Source organism: Salvelinus fontinalis, chromosome 12 (genome assembly GCF_029448725.1).
Source record: "Salvelinus fontinalis isolate EN_2023a chromosome 12, ASM2944872v1, whole genome shotgun sequence".
Lineage (NCBI taxonomy): Eukaryota > Metazoa > Chordata > Actinopteri > Salmoniformes > Salmonidae > Salvelinus > Salvelinus fontinalis.
Genome location: NC_074676.1, coordinates 6,270,122 through 6,290,022, shown reverse-complemented (window position 1 = coordinate 6,290,022; position 19,901 = coordinate 6,270,122). Strand labels below are relative to the sequence as shown.

Here is a 19,901-nt window from a genome sequence, read left to right as displayed (position 1 = left end):
AGGTTAGTGCCTGGTGATATCACCAGGCAAGCCAAAACTCCTTCCTTCTAAAAGAGGCTGACATTTCAGGCAGTTTGTTCACACAGCTCTTACACTAAAATCACATTATTGACTGCACTGAGCCTTAAACAAGAACAGTGGAAGCAAAATAGCCTCATGACATCAAAGATCCACCACCATATTTTGCAGTCGGTATAAGGTACTCTCCTGCTGATGCCTCCATTTTATTTACTCCAAAATGAAAATAAACCTCTTTGGCCATGTAGGCCCGGTTCCACAAGGGGGCAAAGAGGGATCACTCCAATATATTGGTATACCCATACCAGATTTAGTTGGTGCTAGAGGGACCTGGCCAGCCAGCGGTGAAGTCCCAGCGCGGGACCGAGACGTTGGGGCCGTCAATGTGGAAGGGGGGTCCCGGGACATTTCCTCTGGTCTAAAAAAAATATCCCAATGCCCCAGGGCAGTGATTGGGGACACTGCCCTGTGTAGGGTGCCGTCTTTCGGATGGGACGTTAAATGGGTGTCCTGACTCTCTGAGGTCATTAAAGATCCCATGGCACTTATCGTAAGAGTAGGGGTGTTAACCCCGGTGTCCTGGCTAAATTCCCAATCTGGCCCTCACACCATCATGGTCACCTAATAATCCCCAGTTTACAATTGGCTCATTCATCCCCCTCCTCTCCCCTGTAACTATTCCCCAGGTCGTTGCTGCAAATGAGAACGTGTTCTCAGTCAACTTACCTGGTAAAATAACGGTAAAAAAAAAAAATAAAAAATAAAATTCCCAAGAAGGGGAGGCGACGCCCAGGACCATCAAATCAACAGCAGAGGGAGGGAGGTGCCACATTTACCCAATAGTACGTAGCAAAGGTGCAAGAGGAAGCCCAGCTGGCCGCAGCACAGATATCAGCGAGGGGCACTCCACTCAGTAGAGCCCAGGACGCAGACACACCTCGTGTTGAATGTGCCACCACAGATCCCAGCACTGGCCTGCCAGCCAGGCGATATGCTGTTGTAATCGTGTACACGATCCAGTGAGAGCCTCTGCTTTGATAACCCAGCCCCCAGGACTCTTTCTCACTGACTGTGTTCACTCCACATAGGCAGCCAGTGCCCGCACCGGGCTCAGCATGCCGGAGGGAGACATGACATAAGCAGACATGCCTGTCAGACAGAACCTTTGGGAGGAATGAAAGGTTGGGGCTGAGAGATATACTACTCCCACCGGGGTTCATCCAGTAACACTCAGAACTTTCCCGAAAGAGCATGGAGCTCACCCACCCTCTTCATGGAAGTAATCGCTACCTAGAAAGCCACCTGTATATAGAGGAGTTTCAGGGAGGCAGACTCCAATGGTTCGAAAGGCGGCTTGCCAAAGCTGCTAAAACCGCATCCAGATCCCATCTTGCCATTGAGTGGGTCCTAGCTAGCCGGAAGCGACGAACCCCCTTCATAAACCTGGAGACCAAGGGATGGTGCTCCTCTGGCCTGTCCATCCACCCCACACGGCAGGCAGATATAGCGGCCAAATACCCTCTCAGTGTACAGGCTGCCAAACCCTCATCCAAGTGAGACTGCAGGTATTGGAGGACATACTGCACCCCGCATGACCCGGGCACAACCTCAATACCAGTGCACCAAGAGCAGAACAACCGCCAGCGCAACTGGTATGCTGCGGTTGTAGCCGGTGCCCTTGCGCTCTGCATGGTGTTCATTACGCTCTCCTGTAGTCCTAACATGGACCATTGGTGCCGTTCAGCGGCCAAGCCCACAGACTGAGGCTGTGCGGTCTCGGATGCCACAGAGTTCCCCCAGCCTGAGACTGCAGGTCAGATCTCAGTGGCAGTTGCCAAGGTTTCTCAGACAACAGGAACAGGAGAAGGCTGAACCCAGGTCGTCTTGGCCAGTATGCAGACGATGCTACGCAATTCTGGTCATGTACAGCAAAGCTTGGATCAGGTGAAAAGGTGTGAATGCGTAACGCTCCAGCCCTGGCCAATAGTGAGCCAGAGCATCCAAGTCCAGAGGCCCTGGTTCTCCGACATGGAGTACCACAGGGGGCAGTGTGCATTGTCCAGGGAGGCAAACAGTCCACTTGCGCCCTCCCGAACTTGTCCCACAGGAGCTGCACCACCTGGGGATGTAGGCTCCAGTTCTAGTGTATTGATGTGCCTGCCGTTCCAAGGGGGTAGCCAACAGGGCTGACTAACCTGCCCTTGGTCTCACAGCCTCCCCCCCAGCCGATCTTGGAGGTGTCTGTGCTGCCCAGCTCCCGGCATCACATCCTAAGCATCTCCACCCCACCTGAGAGAAAGGAGTGACAGCGCCACCTCAACAATGCCCTGAGGCACCTGCAGTCACCCGCAGGTGGTGGTGAGACTTTGGGTGGAGCTGGTGGGAGTTGAACCACCATTGAAGAGGCCAGAGATGGAGCAGGCCCAGGTGAATCAGCAGCGAGGCCACCGTCAGCAAGCCCAACGGGCATTGGCAGATCAGGGTGGATACCACCTGCCCCTGCCGAAAGTGGTTGAGGCAAGATAAGATCATCTGAACCCTTCTGGTGGACAGGCATGCTCTCATGAGGACTGAGTCCAGTTCCATGCCAATGAAGGCCACCCTCCGGGTGGGCATCAGGCGACTCTTCTTGTTGTTTACAGTAATGCCCAGCCCACCGATGTGGGTCAGGTGCATATCTTTGTCTGACAGGACTTGGGTCCTGGTCGTGGCACAAATCAGCCAATTTGTCAAGGAAATTGAGGATTAACAATCCTCGGGGTGTGAGAGGTGCCAAGACAGCGTCCATGCTATTTGTTAAAGTGTGGGGTGCCAAGGAGAGGCCGAAGGGAAGAACCATGAATTCGTAAGCCGTTACTTCGAAAGCGAATCAGAGGTACTGCCAATGAGCTGGGTGAACAGGAACATGGAAGTACGCATCCCTCAGGTCCAGCGTCACAAATCACTGGTGCCTGGACACGGCCTGCAACACACAGGTTGGGGGCAGCATGTGGAACATCAGTACCTTCAAGTACCCGTTGAGGTTGCGGAGGTCCAGAACCGGTCGAAACCCACCGTCTCTTTTTGGAACCACAAAATAAGTGGAGTAGAACCCATCTAGCCATTCTGATGTCTCGATCCTGCGGATGGCAACCTTGTCCAGGAGTGAGGAGATCTCCAGCCGCAGGGTTTTCTTCAGGGGGTCTGCCACTGTGGTGGCACCATGACTTCTGTAGGACGGGGGCCGGCACCAGAATTGGAGTCGATACCCCTCGAGCATTGTGGACAACACCCAGGGGGCATGCCCTATGGCGCCCCGAGTGCCTGGGTCCCCCAGGCATGTCCCTATGGCAGTGAAGGTTGACAGGTTGTTGCTGCACCGCACACTGTGCCCCTCCCCGCTGTCGTCCCTCAGCATGAGGCGATGGGGCAGGCGGAAGCACCCACTGGCAGACGCCCAGCTCTCCTGGAGGAACTTGCGGAACTCAGCAGAGATGGGAACAGATGGAGAGTCATCACTGTCCACCAGTTTCATGTCCAATGCCGTGGCTATCCGAGTGAGTAGGCTCCTCATAGCCTCTCGAGCCGCTGGGGGCGATGAAGCCCAGCTGCCGGCTTCTGATGGCCTGTCAGCCTGGTAGCCCCGCTCACGGTGGTGAACAGTGCCAGCATTGTCCCCCAGGAACAGCCTATCACTGGCCAAAAGGGAACAGCTGTCGTCGCCATCGAAGCTATCAACCTCCTGATGCAGTGCATGCGCCCTCCGTTCAAGGTGGTCCCAGCGGTCCGACTCCTGCCCTTGTCCAGGACTGGCAGCAGATGGTCTCTGCCTGGGGTGGCTCCAGCCATGCTTCCTGGGAGGGGTACTGGGCCCAGTAGAAGGACTAACAGCTTGCTGGCGCACCACTGCTGAGGACGGGAGCTCATCCCCAGCCTGAGCCCGACTGACCCACTCGTGCATGGCCTCCAATCGCGCCAGGCGTGTTGAGTGCACCACACAAAGCAGGCATCCAGTAGGGTGCTCCACTGCCCTCCGCATGCCCTCCCTCCGCGTGGCTCAAACCCAGACAGTGCGTACACGAGGTATGCGGATCCCCAGGGGGGATGCCACCATCATACCTGTCACAAAGGGAAGCCATAAATTCAGCCAAGCCAATAAGGCCACGGAGCAGGGGTCCGACACCCAGGGAGAGCTTATATCGTGACCCGTTTCGAGGAATAGGAACCCGGTGAGGGATAAATTACCCAGTACCTCTGCAAAAAAACAGGGAAGACCCGTGTTGGAAACGCAGGCAAACAAAAAAACAGCAACCAGGTAATAGATTAGATTTTTTTGTTTTACGCCAACTGCAATATTACCTAGCCGATTTAATATCCAAGCAGTAAAAACAGCACCATATAATAGAGTAATTCCGTTAAGGATCTCCAAAGTTAATGTCTCAATGTAGTGGAAAGCCCACCACATACTCTTACACTCAGCAGGGGGAAAGAACAAGAAAAAAAACCCTGCAGGGTAATTAGCAGAGAAGCAGCATGTTAAAGCAATTCACAACACACACACATAGAACAAGCCAGTGGGTAAGTTGTGTAAGGTAAATTACAGTTTGTGGCAGCAAGATCCACCATACTAATGGATGCACACGGAGTAAAAATGTAACTCTAACGAAACACAAGTACGACAAACCACGGGCGACAGATTCAGATCAACCGCGCGCAGCGAGTGGAGCACTCAAGACAAGCGGCTGGCCCAGCCAGTGAGGATACATCCACGCAAGATATAACACTTGCCAGTGACTTATCAAGCGAACTTCAGAAAGTTTGTACCTCAAACCATAATGAAAGAGAACGTGTGTCGCAGCCATGGGGTCTATATATAGGGGCGGACCCCAGCCGTGACAGAGGTGTACACGAGAGTAAATCTGTAAATCCTCACCTCGGGTGTATCCCTCCGCCGCGGAGTGATACCAATATATTGGAGTGATGCAATATAGTGAAACATAACTGCACATTTTAGTGACCTTTTATTAAGATCCCTCCCAATGTGTTCTCCAATCTCATAAAACATTTGAGGAAAAGGCTCAGGGCCATTATCCTCACAAGGTGAGTACTGACAAAATCTCTTTCTCTGAGCAATTGTAAAGTATAAAATGTTTGCCCCCCCCCCCCCCCCCCTTTTTTTTTTTGCATACAATATAGCACAGTATTTGTATTATATATTTTAGTCTTTTTTGCTCATCTTTATCAAGGGTGCCAATAAATTTGGACCTGACTATGTGATAACACCAAATGTCAATATCCTATAACCAAACATCACATCCAATTGAGAGGATAAGTATCTGATTCTTTAGTAAACAGAACAGTATAAGCACCTTTATACATTTGGAAAGAAATTCAAATGATTCAAATTCCTATTTTTTTTTTTTCTTTCTTTCCCAAATAAAACGCCGTCGTTAGGTAAATCATTTGAAACTCACAGAGAAACAAAACTATTCAAGCGTCTAACACACATAACTTTCACAAAATTCACACAGATTACTATCGATGGTTTGAAGTGATATCCATAAATGATCTTCCACAAAGCTGTACCTATGTGTAGGCCTAATTTGCACAATATGCCACATTTGAGACTACTAGGTTTCTCACATGCTGCACAGTGCAACACAGAATCTATAGGTCAGTTGCCAGAGCTGAATAACAAGCTAAAGCTTATTGGCTAATAAGCTAATAAGTTAGCTTCTTTTATGGGAGTCTTCTGAGCTCATCTTTGACCAATATTACTTCTAGAGATGAAGTCATTTTTGGAAGTCATTTTGTCACCACACTTCGTGTGGTGTCCTCAAAGTACCAGTAATCCAAGAAGTTTCCCTTCAGTGCATCATCAAGTCAACTTCTGTTTTGCAGTCTTCCAATTCCTTGACTGAAGGTGGTTAACACTCACTGACATGTAAACCCCAGTGTGGGGTGCAGCTGTCCCTGTACCCCACTGCTTCTGCTGGATTTGGTGGGACGTGTGTATGGCTTATGGTGAGGGGCTGAGCTAAATGTCCAGGCCTGGTGGGATGGTGAATTGTGGACGTGAAGGGTTCAAGATGGCTTGGGGAGCTGGTGGGGCAGCGTTCTCTTTCTTTTGCTCGCTCCCTCCCTCTCTCTTTCTCTAAATGATTCAATAAAGTGCTTTCAGAAGTCTCTCTGGAGTGGTGGTTGGCAGGGGCATGGGAGGTAAGACTAGAGGTCCATGACAGTGAGTGTATCAGCGTACTCAGGCAATGCTGCTACTACTATTACTTGGCTGCAGCGTCCCCCTCCGGCAACATGCCGAAGGGCTCCAGGCGTTCGCTCTCCGGCAGCAGGTTGTTGAGCCTCTCCATCAGAGGGATGGTCTGGTCGATGCCCATCTGGATACGCCGCAAGATCATGGACATCTCGTTCACCTTCTGGATCTGCTCAGCGTACTTGGCGTAGCGCTTCTGGCGGTCCTGCATGATGCTGAACAAAGTCTCCACCGATAGGTCCATCTGGGAGGAAGAGTGAGGAAAGAATATGCCTTTCTGACTGTGGCACACAAGTGACAGACGTTCTTGGTGATATGGCATGTATTTCAATAGCCTAAAGTGCCTTCCTCTCCTACATCTGTGAGTTCAGTGCAGATGAAGGAAAAGAGACAAGGAGAGGAGGCCACTTTCGTCTATCTATAGGGATGCAGACAGTTAATTACGGCATTAGTTACCTCTTTGATCCTCTTGACCAGGGCGTTCTGGTCGAAGGCCACGGCCTCAGAACACTGGCGTAGGTGGTCCTGATAGCGGATGCAGAGCTGCAGCACCTGGGCATAGTCCAGCCGCTCCAGACACACACTGCTGGGGGATGTCTGGCCACTCAGCACACCTAGAGACATGGACAGACTGACCCTCAAAACACTGGACATTAGCAGTCTTTCTGTAGACTTCATGGTCATAAAGGAATGTCTAGACCTATTCATACTTTTGCACATTCTCACAATGTGATTTTCCTGGACTATTATGTAGCGTATTCAAACTTGTGTCTGCTTTCTCCTCCGAATCTCTGCAATACTGTAAAGGCAGAGAAGAAGTCTAGATCTTGGTTAGAGGCCGTTGAGCTTACCTTTCAACAATGGCTGAAAAGTTGGGATTTCCTGAAGCTTGATGACATCAGGGTCATTGTGGATGTTGCGCAATGACTGTGTCCCCTGGGCCACCACCACAATGTCATCCATTTTAGCCTTCTGCTTTGCTGGTGAGGGCACCACTGCAACAACAAAGCAATAAATAAAAAAATTCCCACCTATAAGTAATACAAATCAAATAAAAAAGTATGTCACATGCTCCGAATACAACAAGTACCGTGAAATGCTTACTTACGAGCCCTTTCCCAACAATGCCGAGTTAAAAAGTAAGAATACTTTGCAAATAAAAAAACGGAAATAGTAACACAATAAAATAACCATAACGGAGTTAGAAAGTTGGCTGTCAGAAGTTTTACAATGTAACTTAACTTTTAATCTACATACTGTATTTCAAAACACGGCATATCAGGGTGCGGTGAGATACACAATGGGTTGGACCATACTTATCTCGGTCATAAAAAAATATATATATACACTTACAAAATTGAATCAAATGATCCTCCATCATTAAGACAGCGGATGAATCAAATACATTATTATTTAAACATTGAAAAAATGTTGGCTACAGAGAGAAACAACATAGTGCAATTTGTGTTACAAGCACTGGAGATATCCAAAAGATGAGAAAGGGAAAGGGATGTTATTGTGAGACGGACGCGATGGGTGTGAATACGGTGTGATTATGTGGCATTAAACAAGTGTGATGTCATTAATGATTGTTGAAATTTATGTACGTCTGAGTTCGTGTTTTTTGTATTTTTCTTTATGTTAAATGTTGCGCATTAAGTCCCAGTCAACGTCATATCTATTTGGATCTGTTTGTGGAATGTTAAATTGTCTATGTACACTGAGTGTACAAAACATTAGGAACCCTTGCTCTTTCCTTGACAGACTGACCAGGTGAAAGCTATGATTCCTTATTGATTTCACCTGTTAAATCCACTTCAATCAGTGTAGATGAAGGGGAGGAGACAGGTTAAAGAATCATTTTTAAGCCATGCGACAATTGAGACATGGATTGTGTGTGCCATTCAGAGGGTGAACGGGCAAGACAAAAGATTTATGTGCCTTTGAATGGGGTAGGGTAGCAGGTGCTAGTTTCACGCTCAATAGTTTCCCATGTGTATCAAGAATGGTCCACCAACCAAAGGACATCCAGCCAACTTGACACAACCGTAGGAAGCATTGGAGTCAACATGTGCCAGCATCCCTGTGGAACGCTTTCGACACCTTGTAGAGTCCATGCCCAGATGAATTGAGGCTGTTCTGGGAGCAAAAGGTGGTGCAACTCAATATTAGGAAGGTGTTCCTAATGTTTTATACACAGTGTATATTTGTGTATTGTCTAAAATCAAAATAAATTACAGAAAAAAATATTTAAAATAGAACAAGGCTATATACAAGGAGTACCGGTACCGAGTCAACGTGCAGGGGCACGAGGTAGAATGTACACGTAGCTAGGAGTAAAAGTGACTAGGCAATAAGGATTGTTTTATTATCTGAGTAGCAGAGTTAAAATAGTGTGAAAGTGTGTATACAGTGTGACTGTGTGGCGTCAATATGCATGTGTGTGTGTGTTGTGTGTTTGAGTGTATTTGTGTTGGGAGTGTCCGTGTAATGTGTGGGTAGAGTCCAGTGAGTGAACACAGAGCCAGTGCAAGAGGGGGTCAATGCAAATAGTCTGGCTAGCCATGTGATTAGCTAGAGGACCGAGTGGCGCAGCGGTCTAAGGCACTGCATCGCAGTGCTAAAGGCGTCACTACAGACCCGGGTTCGATACCGGGCTGTATCACAACCGGCCGTGCTCGGGAGTACCATAGGGCGACGCACAATTGGCCCAGGATCGTCCGGTTTAGGGGAGGGTTTGGACAGTAGTAGGCCATCATTGTAAATAAGAATTTGTTCTTAATGGACTTGCCTAGTTAATTAAATGCTTTACTGTTCAGCAGTCTTATGGCTTGGGGGTAGAAGCCTTTTGGTCCCAGACTTGGCACTCCGGTCCAACCACACCAACACAGGTGTGAAGAGGGCTCGACAATTCCCTCTTCCCCCTCAAGAGACTGAAAATATTTGGCATGGGCCCTCAGATTTGGCACTTCAGTACCACTTGCTGTGCAGTAGCAGAGAGAACAGTCTAGGACTTGGGTCGCTGGAGTCTTTGACCATTTTTAGGGCCTTCCTCTGACACTGCCTGGTATAGAGGTCCTGGATGCCAGGGAGCTCAGCTCCTGTGATGCATTGGGCCATACGCACTACCCTCTGTAGCGCCTTGAGGTCAGATGCTAAGCAGTTGCCATACGAAGCGGTGATGCAGGCAGTCAAGATGCACTCAATTGTGCAGCTGAAGAACTTTGAGGATCTAAGGTGACATGCCAAATCTTTTCAGCCTCCTGAAGGGGAAGAGGCATTGTCGTGCCCTCTTCATGACTGTGTTGGTGTGTTTGGACCATGATAGGTCCATAATGATGTGGACACAAAGACACTTAAACTTGAAGCTCTCGACCCTCTCCACTACTGCCCCGTCGATGTGAATTAAGGTGTGCTCGGTCCTTCGTTTCCTGTAGTCCACGATCAGCTCCCTTGTCTCCTTTGTAATTGTTTTATATGTTGAAAGATTGCTAACTAGAGCTCCTAAACAATGACCTATCACTATGGGCCCTGGTCAAACGTAATGGTCTATATAGCAAAATAGGGTCATTTGGGACACATCATAGGTCACCCTGCTAATATGAAACACTGTCGTTTTGTAGTTTACATCCTGCAACCACCACTTTTTTCAGTATCCTATGTGTAAAAGAGGGCAAGGAATAATGTAGGGTAGGCACTTTGCGCGTCACCTACTAGACTGACGATGCGTGTTCTCCCTTACCCGAGGTGCTGTAGTCAGAGTGCTTGTGCTCAGAATCACCACTTTGCTCGGCCCCCATCGTGTCGGTTATCCTGTGGCTTCAATTCACCACCTCAGGAGACCTAAATCCAAACAGTTAGTTATCAAGCTAACGTTAGCTGTACCACGCAAACAGACGGTTGAATGATAAACAAGCTCCGCTAGCTAACTTAGCTAGCACATCTCTTAGCTTAGTTTGGTTTTTCTTGCTCTAATAGACCGCGTCTGATTTCTATGAAATCTTTACCATCATGATGCTATCATGATTTAGCAAAACAATATTTAAGTAAATTATGCTAACAAACTTAAAAGACAACTAGCATTTCCGAGCTAGCTACTTCTGTAAACAAACAAACGTTCTCTTCTTCACTAGTAGTCTGCCAGCAGCACAAACGATGTTTCTTCTGTGGGTTTTATGGCGGACTACAACCCAAAAAGGTGTATTGCCGCCACCATCTGGACGGGTTGAAACCAAAACAAGGTAAAAAGAAAATCCATAGGTGATAGGAAAACTAAAAGAATCCGACAAAATAAAACTCCTACTTTTTCCAAGTGTCCATATCTCCCTTCTCAAGAGGGTGATAAGGCTTGTGACAATATTCCATGTAACTCCGTCGCGAAAAATCTTTCACGAGGAACCGCTTCCACAATGATTTCTATCTTCCTGGACCTTCTCTCCACCTTGGCAGTGCCAGTTATCACCATAGCTATAAAGGCCACCAAGTCCACCTTCCTAACCTTTAAAATGTCACAATCCTGCTGGTGAAAGGCAACCCCTGCAGCCTGCAGTTTAGGCCTATCCACCACCATGGACTAATCAAGTGCACCATTCAACCCCCAACCCTTTAACAGTTGCTGCATATGATATGCTTTGGCCACCTTATTCTCTTTCACCCATGTTGGGGAATCATAACACGTAGCTTCATGGTTCCCACCACAATTGCAAAATGTCACATTTTCCTCACTTTTAAAAAACATTACATTATATTTTCCACAACTTGGACATCTCCTTTCTAAAAACACTTGAAACATGACCAACAACTTTACAATGATCACACTGCATTGGTCTTGGGATAAATGAACAGATAACGTTACTCTTCACTTTTTCACCATTCGCCACACGATTCATCCGACGTGCATCAATTTCTCCAGAAATATTTTTAATCTCTTCAAAATCGACTTCCCACGAGACACCAGAGTGGTGCCCTGTTCCAAGGAGACACACACGACTCATCAAATCGGGGGAGACGCAACGCACCTTCCTTCTGGTCCAAAACAATCTAAACATGCCCGCCTGTCGTGATCCTCACAGCCTTCACTTTCCCCAGCATGCTCTCCTTCTTTGGTGGGATTTATCGGCGGTTGGCATCCAACGTTTTGGTGCATTACCGCCACCTACTGTACTGGCGTGCGGGCCAGAGACGGAGAAACTAAATCCTACCTGCTCTTTAAAAAGATAACAAAATATTTGAGACTATATTTAATGACGTTCTACTCAATATACTTTTAAAACCAATTTCCTGTGTCCCCTTCTCCCTCATACTGTATCTCAGCCTCTCTCTTTCCCTCTGATACGGCTTACACTGTAGCAATACAGGACATGCTCCATGGTCTGTTTCCTGGCTATAATCACACTTTCCTGTTGGATGCTTTCCTATCACATTTAAGGTCTTATTCAACTGGCCGTGTCCCACCCTTTATCTTGTAAAAAATACCCTCCTCTCTTCTGTCCCTTCCTACCGTCCTCCCCTCCCCGACTTTCGCCACTACTAAGTGTTTGTTTAGCCAGTACATCAACTGCCTCATTCCCCTCCACCAGCACTCTCTCCACCAGTTTGGATATCTCAAATGGTTTCTTCAAGATTTGTAATCTGCTCAACTGCACCTCATTAACAAACCGTAATCCTATTAGATACGGAGGGACATTCTCTTCACTGTACACTACTTTGCTCCATGTTCCATTATTTTGGACAATACTCAAATTCTCCTTGATTCTACCGCCCTTAGATTCAGAATCCACTTCCTCGTCCGCTTCCGCCATCTTTTTCCTTTCACCGGTAAACACAACTCAGCTTCCCACAAATGAAAGAATACCATGTTAAGACTGATATGTTGAGAATATTGGGCTTTAGAGAGAACTTTTCTACCTGTCTAAACTAAACTGGGGTTGAAAATACTCAGTAGGTTCTCTGCTAACCAAATATGTGTATTTTTGGAGGGGGAGTGTGTCGTACATACCCAGCAACACTTTGGTCTCCACCATCTCCATAGTCCCCAATGCAATACACTGTAATAGACTGTACATAGGACACATATTGGCTTGTAGACAGAAAACGTTACAACCTTTCTCAGCTAAAGTAGGATGGGAAATACTCAGGATGGTCTCCCGAGTGGCGCAGCGGTCTAAGGTACTGCATCTCAGTGCTAGAGGCATCACTACAGACCCCGGTTTGATTCCAGGCTGTATCAAAACCGGCCGTGATTGGGAGTCCCATAGGGCGGTGCACAATTGGCCCAGCGTCGTCCGGGTTAGGGTTTGGCCAGGGTAGGCCGTCATTGTAAATAAGAATTTGTTCTTAACTTCCTTGCCTAGTTAACAAAGGTGACATTTTTAAAACAAATATATGTGTAGTTTTGGAGGGGGACTGTGGCGCACATATCCAGCAACAAAGCTTTAAATGACTGGGTACTATCCATGGTCCTGAAATAAATACACAGTCATAAAAAAAAGAAACACAAAAGGCTAACCTTTTTTTATCAAAACAAAATCAAATTTGAAATGTCATGAAAATTCACCAGGCTATTTGGACACGGTATAATCACACTTTCTGAACAGCAACAGAGGAAATTATTCACAAGTTGTAGGCCGATATACGCTTCTTATCTATCAAGGTTTGCAGTACACAGTAAAGGCATAGGCCTTGTAACCTAGTTTGAAAGAATAATAACAGAGACGAGATTATTTACAAGCTATATTGTCATGATTTATCCAATCAAGGTCAGCAAAGACACTTTTGTAGAGTTAGAAATGGCTTACAATAGGCAACAAAGCTACAAGGCTAACAGTACGCAGCGTAATCAAGCTTTCAGAACAATAACGAAGAACATTATTTACAAGTTATAGGCCTCCGTGTGTTGCTTTTCTAACAAGGTTAGCAGTATACTGTGAAGTCATACTAACCAAGTTGTCAAAACCAATAACAGAGACGAGATTGAAAGAGAATAAACACGTCTCTGTGTTCTGTATTATCTATCAAGGTCAGCAAAGACCTTTTCTGTAGCGTTTCAAATGTATTACATAGTATTTTTCTCTCTGATCACTCATATAAAACCTACTCTCGCATGCCATTGTGAGAAAGCGCATTCACATTGCCCTCTAATAAGATTGCTTTAGAGAATAAGCACACACACACACCTCAACTACTACCATCTGACTGTTTTCTAAAAATGAGGGCACCAATGAGAAAATTCATAGTTTAGTGTCACATCCACCACAAATCCATGAATTGCCAGATTCTGTCATGCCAGGTATTTCTTAAGTGGAAGTAGTGTATCCTTTAATTCTCTTTCATACTGACTTAAGGAATCCATAATTGTTAGATTTCATCTATAACTGTCCAATGTGACTTTAAGTTCACAGGAACTTTCACACGCTCAAAACCCCATCAATTGTGCAACGTTCCAGGCACATCTGGCATAACCTCTTTGTTTGGTCACAGCAGACTCTCTAATTCCTGACTCGCAAAAGACGCAGGAGACATTAACACAAATTGTTCATTAAGATGCGACTTCAAAAGTGCATTATACCCGTCAATTATTCGGTCATTGAACCACTTGTTGCCATTGCTTAATATGTTATCATCTTAAGTAAGTGAAGATGCAAGAGTTTTGGTTGTCTTTAGAATTTGAAGTTTTGACCCAGATGAGTCATTCTTTGTGCATTTGTCAGAGCACAGATGGATTTTGTCTTTCTGAAGAAAATGTAGTACCTTTTCACCGTATTTATTTTCGTATGATACCATATAGAACACAGCTTGATTCAATAATTACTGGACCTTCTCTAAGGTAAAGCCCACACTTGATTTTGATACTTGAGTGCAGTCCATAGAACAGAGCTCGCTATGTAGTGTGTACAATTTCACAAATACAGTGGGGAGAACAAGTATTTGATACACTGCCGATTTTGCAGGTTTTCCTACTAACAAAGCATGTAGAGGTCTGTAATTTTTATCATAGGTACACTTCAACTGTGAGAGACGGAATCTAAAACAAAAATCCAGAAAATCACATTGTATGATTTTTTAAGTAATTAATTTGCATTTTATTGCACAACATAAGTATTTGATCACCTACCAACCAGGAAGAATTCCGGCTCTCACAGACCTGTTAGTTTTTCTTTAAGAAGCCCTCCTGTTCTCCACTCATTACCTGTATTAACTGCACCTGTTTGAACTCGTATTAAAGACACCTGTCCACACACTCAATCAAACAGACTCCAATCTCTCCACAATGGCCAAGACCAGAGAGCTGTGTAAGGACATCAGGAATAAAATTGTAGACCTGCACAAGGCTGGGATGGGCTACAGGACAATAGGCAAGCAGCTTGGTGAGAAGGCAACAACTGTTGGCGCAATTATTAGAAAATGGAAGAAGTTCAAGATGACGGTCAATCACCCTCGGTCTGGGGCTCCATGCAAGATCTCACCTCCTGGGGCATCAATGATCATAAGGAAAGTGAGACGATTAGCCCAGAACTACACGGCAGGACCTGGTCAATGACCTGAAGAGAGCTGGGACCACAGTCTCAAAGAAAACCATTAGTAACACACTACGCTGTCATGGATTAATATCCTGCAGCACACGCAAGTTCCCCCTGCTCAAGCCAGCGCATGTCCAGGCCCGTCTGAAGTTTGCCAATGACCATCTGGATGATCCAGAGGAGGAATGGGAGAAGGTCATGTGGTCTGATGAGACAAAAATAGAGCTTTTTGGTCTAAACTCCACTCGCCGTGTTTGGAGGAAGAAGAAGGATGAGTACAACCCCAAGAACACCATCCCAACCGTGAAGCATGGAGGTGGAAACATCATTCTTTGGGGATGCTTTTCTGCAAAGGGGACAGGACAACTGCACCGTATTGAGGGGAGGATGGATGGGGCCATGTATCGCGAGATCTTAGCCAACAACCTCCTTCCAACAGTAAGAGCATTGAAGATGGGTCGTGGCTGGGTCTTCCAGCATGACAACGACCCGAAATACACAGCCAGGGCAACTAAGGAGTGGCTCCGTAAGAAGCATCTCAAGGTCCTGGAGTGGCCTAGCCAGTCTCCAGACCTGAACCCAATAGAAAATCTTTGTCCGTATTGCCCAGCGACAGCCCCGGAACCTGAAGGATCTGGAGAAGGTCTGTATGGAGGAGTGGGGCCAAAATCCCTGCTGCAGTGTGTGCAAACCTTGTCAAGAACTACAGGAAACGTGATCTCTATAATTGCAAACAAAGGTTTTTGTACCAAATATTAAGTTCTGCTTTTCTGATGTATCAAATACTTATGTCATGCAATAAAATGCAAATTAATTACTTAAAAATCATACAATGTGATTTTCTGGATTTTTGTTTTAGATTCCGTCTCTCACAGTTGAAGTGTACCCATGATAAAAAAATTACAGACCTCTACATGCTTTGTAAGTAGGAAAACCTGCAAAATCTGCAGTGTATCAAATACTTCTTCCCCCCACTGTATATATACATGCATTATAAGGTTTAATATTGTTCCACAGTTCTTTTCTATTCTCTGCTTCTTTATAAGAAATGGTCTGAGAGATGTGTGAGTTATTGCAGTCAAAACAGACTGTCTGTGAGAAAGCGCCTCAAGGCTGAAATAGATTCATAGACTCTAGAAGTCGACCGATCAATCGGAATGGCAGATTAATTAGGGCCGATTTCAGGTGTTCATAACAATCGGTTATCGGCATTTTTGGACACCAATCATGGCCGATTGCATTGCACTCCACGAGGAGACTGCGTGGCAGGCTGACTACCTGTTATGCGCGTGCAGCAAGGAGCCAAGGTAAGGTGCTAGCAAGCATTAAACGTATCTTATAAAAAACAATCAATCTTAACATAATCATTGGTTAACTACACATGGTTGATGATATTACTAGTTTATCTAGCTTGTCCTGCGTTGCATATAATCGATGCGGTGCCTGTTCATTTATCATTGAATCACAGCCTACTTCGCCAAATGGGTGATTTAACAAGCGCATTCGCGAAAAAAGCACTGACGTTGCACCAAGGTGTAGCTAACCATAAACATCAACGCCTTTCTTAAAATCAATACACAAAAGTATATCTTTTTTTAACCTGCATATTTAGTTAATATTGCCTGCTAACCTGAGTTTTGTTGATAAAACGTTTACTGGAGACAGGAGAACAAGTGGAGACATAGGACGAGGTGGATATTTGTATAATAAGGCCGTTTTATTCAAGTGTAAAGATATCAGGCAAAGCGTGCAGCACGGCTCCTTCTGTCTGATTCGTATGGAATCGTCAGGAAAAGAGACAGTCTAAAAAGTTTGTACAGGTTATATAGGCAACAAGCAAAGTAGGTTGATCTTGTAGTCTGGCCTTCCGATTGGTCGATCTGGGTCTTGGGTAGTCCTGATCAGGCCTGGTGTCAACGTTCCATTGGTTCCTGAGATAGTTCTTTGTTTTGTGCTCCAACCTTGAGTTGTGTGTGTCTGTGGTTGTCATGGGGGAGGGGAGTTGTGTGTGTCTGTGGTTGGTGTCTTAATGAGTCCAGCATATGTCCAAGAGAAATGAGGAGTATGTGTATTTTGTACAAAAGATGGCTTATGTTGAGAAGTTGTTATTACTAGTTTCCAGTATCTATTACAATTTCTTACAGTTTCTTTTAACTAGGGAAATTATGTCACTTCTCTTGCGTTCTGTGCAACTGAGTCAGGGTATATGCAGCAGTTTGGGCCGCCTGGCTCGTTGCAAACTGTGTGAAGACTATTTCCTCCTAACAAAGACAGCCAACTTCGCCAAACGGGGGATGATTTAACAAAAGTGCATTTGCGAAAAAAGCACAATCGTTGCACAAATGTACCTAACCATAAACATCAATGCCTTTCTTAAAATCAATACACAGAAGTATATATTTTTTATCCTGCATATTTAGTTAAAAGAAATTAATGTTAGCAGGTAATATTAAACTAGGAAAATTAAGTCACTTCTCTTGCGTTCATTGCACGCAGAGTCAGGGTATATTCAACAGTTTGGGCCGCCTGGCTCGTTGCAAACTAATTTGCCAGAATTTTACATAATTATGACATAACATTGAAGGTTGTGTCATGTAACAGCAATATTTAGACTTATGGACGCCACCCGTTAGATAAAATACGGAACGGTTCCGTATTTCAATGAAAGAATAAACGTTTTGTTTTCGAAATGATAGTTTCCAGATTTGACCGTATTAATGACCAAAGGCTCGTATTTCTGTGTGTCATTATATTATAATTAAGTCTATGATTTGATAGAGCAGTCTGACTGAGCGGTGGTAGGCAGCAGCAGGCTCGTAAGCATTCATTCAAACAGCACTTTTCTGCGTTTGCCAGCAGCTCTTCGCAATGCTTCAGGCATTGCGCCGTTTATGACTTCAAGCTTATCAACTCCCGAGATTAGGCTGGCAATACTAAAGTACCTATTAGAACTTCCAATAGTCAAAGGTATATGAAGTACAAATGGTATAGAGAAACATAGTCCTATAATAACTACAACCTAAAACTTCTTACCTGGGAATATTGAAGACTCATGTTAAAAGGAACCACCAGCTTTCATATGTTCTCATGTTCTGAGCAAGGAACTTAAACGTTAGCTTTTTTACATGGCACATATTGCACTTTTACTTTCTTCTCCAACACTTTGATTTTGCATTATTTAAAACAAATTGAACATGTTTCATTATTTATTTGAGACTAAATTGATTTTATTGATGTATTATATTAAGTTAAAATAGAAGTGTTCATTGTTCATTCAATATTGTTGTAATTGTCATTTTAACAAATATATATAAAAATCGGCTGATTAATTGGTATCGGCTTTTTTTGGTCCTCCAATAATCGGTATCGGCGTTAAAATCATAATCGGTCGACTTCTAATAGACACAGAACCCTGCAGGTGAGTGAAAGAGATACGAGACTAGTCAGGCATACAACTATAAAGCAACTTGGGGAGTGGAAAGTTACTTAGAAAACACTGGAACCATTGTCTCTCCTGCAAGTTTGTATAACTGTATATGCATGGGATTGGTCTCATGAGTAGAAGGTGTTGACATAGGCAGTTACATCACTAGGGGCCTCCCGGGTGGCGCAGTGGTCTCGGGCAATGCATCGCAGTGCTAGCTGCGCCACCAGAGTCTCTGGGTTCGCGCCCAGGCTGGGCTGGGTTCGCGCCCAGGCTCTGTCGCAGCCGGACGCAACCGGGAGGTCCGTGGGGCGACGCACAATTGGCATAGCGTCGTCCGGGTTAGGGAGGGTTTGGCCGGTAGGGATATCCTTGTCTCAGTATGTAAAATGTAATAAAATGTATCCACTCTACTGTAAGTCGCTCTGGATAAGAGCGTCCGCTAAATGACTAAAATGTAAAAATGTAAAATGGGTTGACTGCAAGCATATTAAAGCAACTTGAACCCTTTCCTATTTTGCAGAACTTACTCGGAAACATGCATGCTATGTTCTCGTTGTCAACATCTGTCTGCAATTGCATTAATAAAGGTTTTTGATTGATTCACTTAAAGATATTGTCTGATAAGCAAATGATTGACAAGGAACAAGGAACCTACCCCAACATTTGCATGTTGGCTAATAGGATTGATGGTAGAGGGGGATTACTCACTCGCCGTCGGATCCTTACAAGGCACCCGAACTACGTCCCCAATATCTCCATCTCCTCTTCATGTGAATGACGGGGATTTGGGCCTTGTCGGGTGTCTGAAGTAAATCCTTTGCGTCCGACTCGTTAAATAAAAAATCTTCGTCCAGTACGAGGTGAGTAATCGCTGTCCTGATATCCAGAAGCTATTTTCGGTCATAAGAGACTGTGGCAGAAACATTATATACAAAGTAAGTTACAAATAACGTGAAAAAACCCACACAATGGCACAATTGGTTAGGAGCCCGTAAAACGGCACCCATCTCTTCCGGTGCCGTCATCAGGACTCATCATGGATATAACCTATTTTAGCATGGACATTGCCATTGAGGGCTTCCACCATTTTAAAGTCGTCAACTGGGTGGGGATTCCTATAAGTTGGGAGCAATCAGCCAATGAAGAAGAAGAAAATTGATTACTTTCAATGGCGCTGCCCATGCTGTCACAGACGCTATAATGGCAAAGATTAGTCCCCTATCTATCTCTTTCACAGGAGGTTGGTGGCACCTTAAGGGAGGACAGGCTCGTGGTAATAGCTGGAGAGGAGTTTGTGGAATGGTATCAAATAATGGCTGGAACGGAACTAATGGAATGGAACGCATGTGTTCAATGCCATTCCACTCCGTTCCAGCCATTATAATGAGCCATCCTCCCCTCAGCGCCTCCACTGATCTCTATGCCCGTTGTGCACATGCATATCTGCCCTTTTATTGTCTAGAATGGTCCCACCTGATCTTGTTTCCTCCCGCCTGCCTTCTATAGTGAAGAACATGTATTTCCATTGTTAGAGCGGTCACTCAAACTTCTTGTCAATATAGTATTTGAGAAAACGCACGCCGATAGGAAGTAAAACGGAAGCGCGTCACTGCTGAGCTTCTTCTTTGGTTGGGTTCAACGACGGTTGGCATCCAATGTTAATGGTGCATTACTGCCACCAATTGGA

The 19,901-nt window shown here is 45.3% G+C and overlaps 1 protein-coding gene across 9 annotated transcripts; it reads right to left on the bottom strand.

Moving 5' to 3' along the window:
* Positions 1–5,317: 5,317 nt before the first annotated feature.
* LOC129866703 (BLOC-1-related complex subunit 5-like) lies at positions 5,318–19,813 on the bottom strand. Of its 9 annotated transcripts, XM_055939526.1 has the most exons (6): positions 19,688–19,811; positions 18,923–19,124; positions 10,011–10,111; positions 7,120–7,263; positions 6,725–6,882; positions 5,318–6,512 (listed from the first exon to the last, which is right to left on the bottom strand). In XM_055939526.1, the coding sequence occupies exons 3-6, from the start codon at positions 10,066–10,068 to the stop codon at positions 6,279–6,281; spliced, it is 594 nt and encodes a 197-aa protein (XP_055795501.1). In that variant the 5' UTR covers positions 10,069–10,111; positions 18,923–19,124; positions 19,688–19,811; the 3' UTR covers positions 5,318–6,278. The 9 variants fall into 9 exon arrangements, with proteins under 9 accessions (XP_055795501.1, XP_055795503.1, XP_055795502.1 ...); XM_055939528.1 differs by lacking the exon at positions 10,011–10,111 and having other exon boundaries at positions 19,688–19,813; XM_055939527.1 differs by having other exon boundaries at positions 18,923–19,811.
* Between the last annotated feature and the right edge of the window lie 88 nt (positions 19,814–19,901).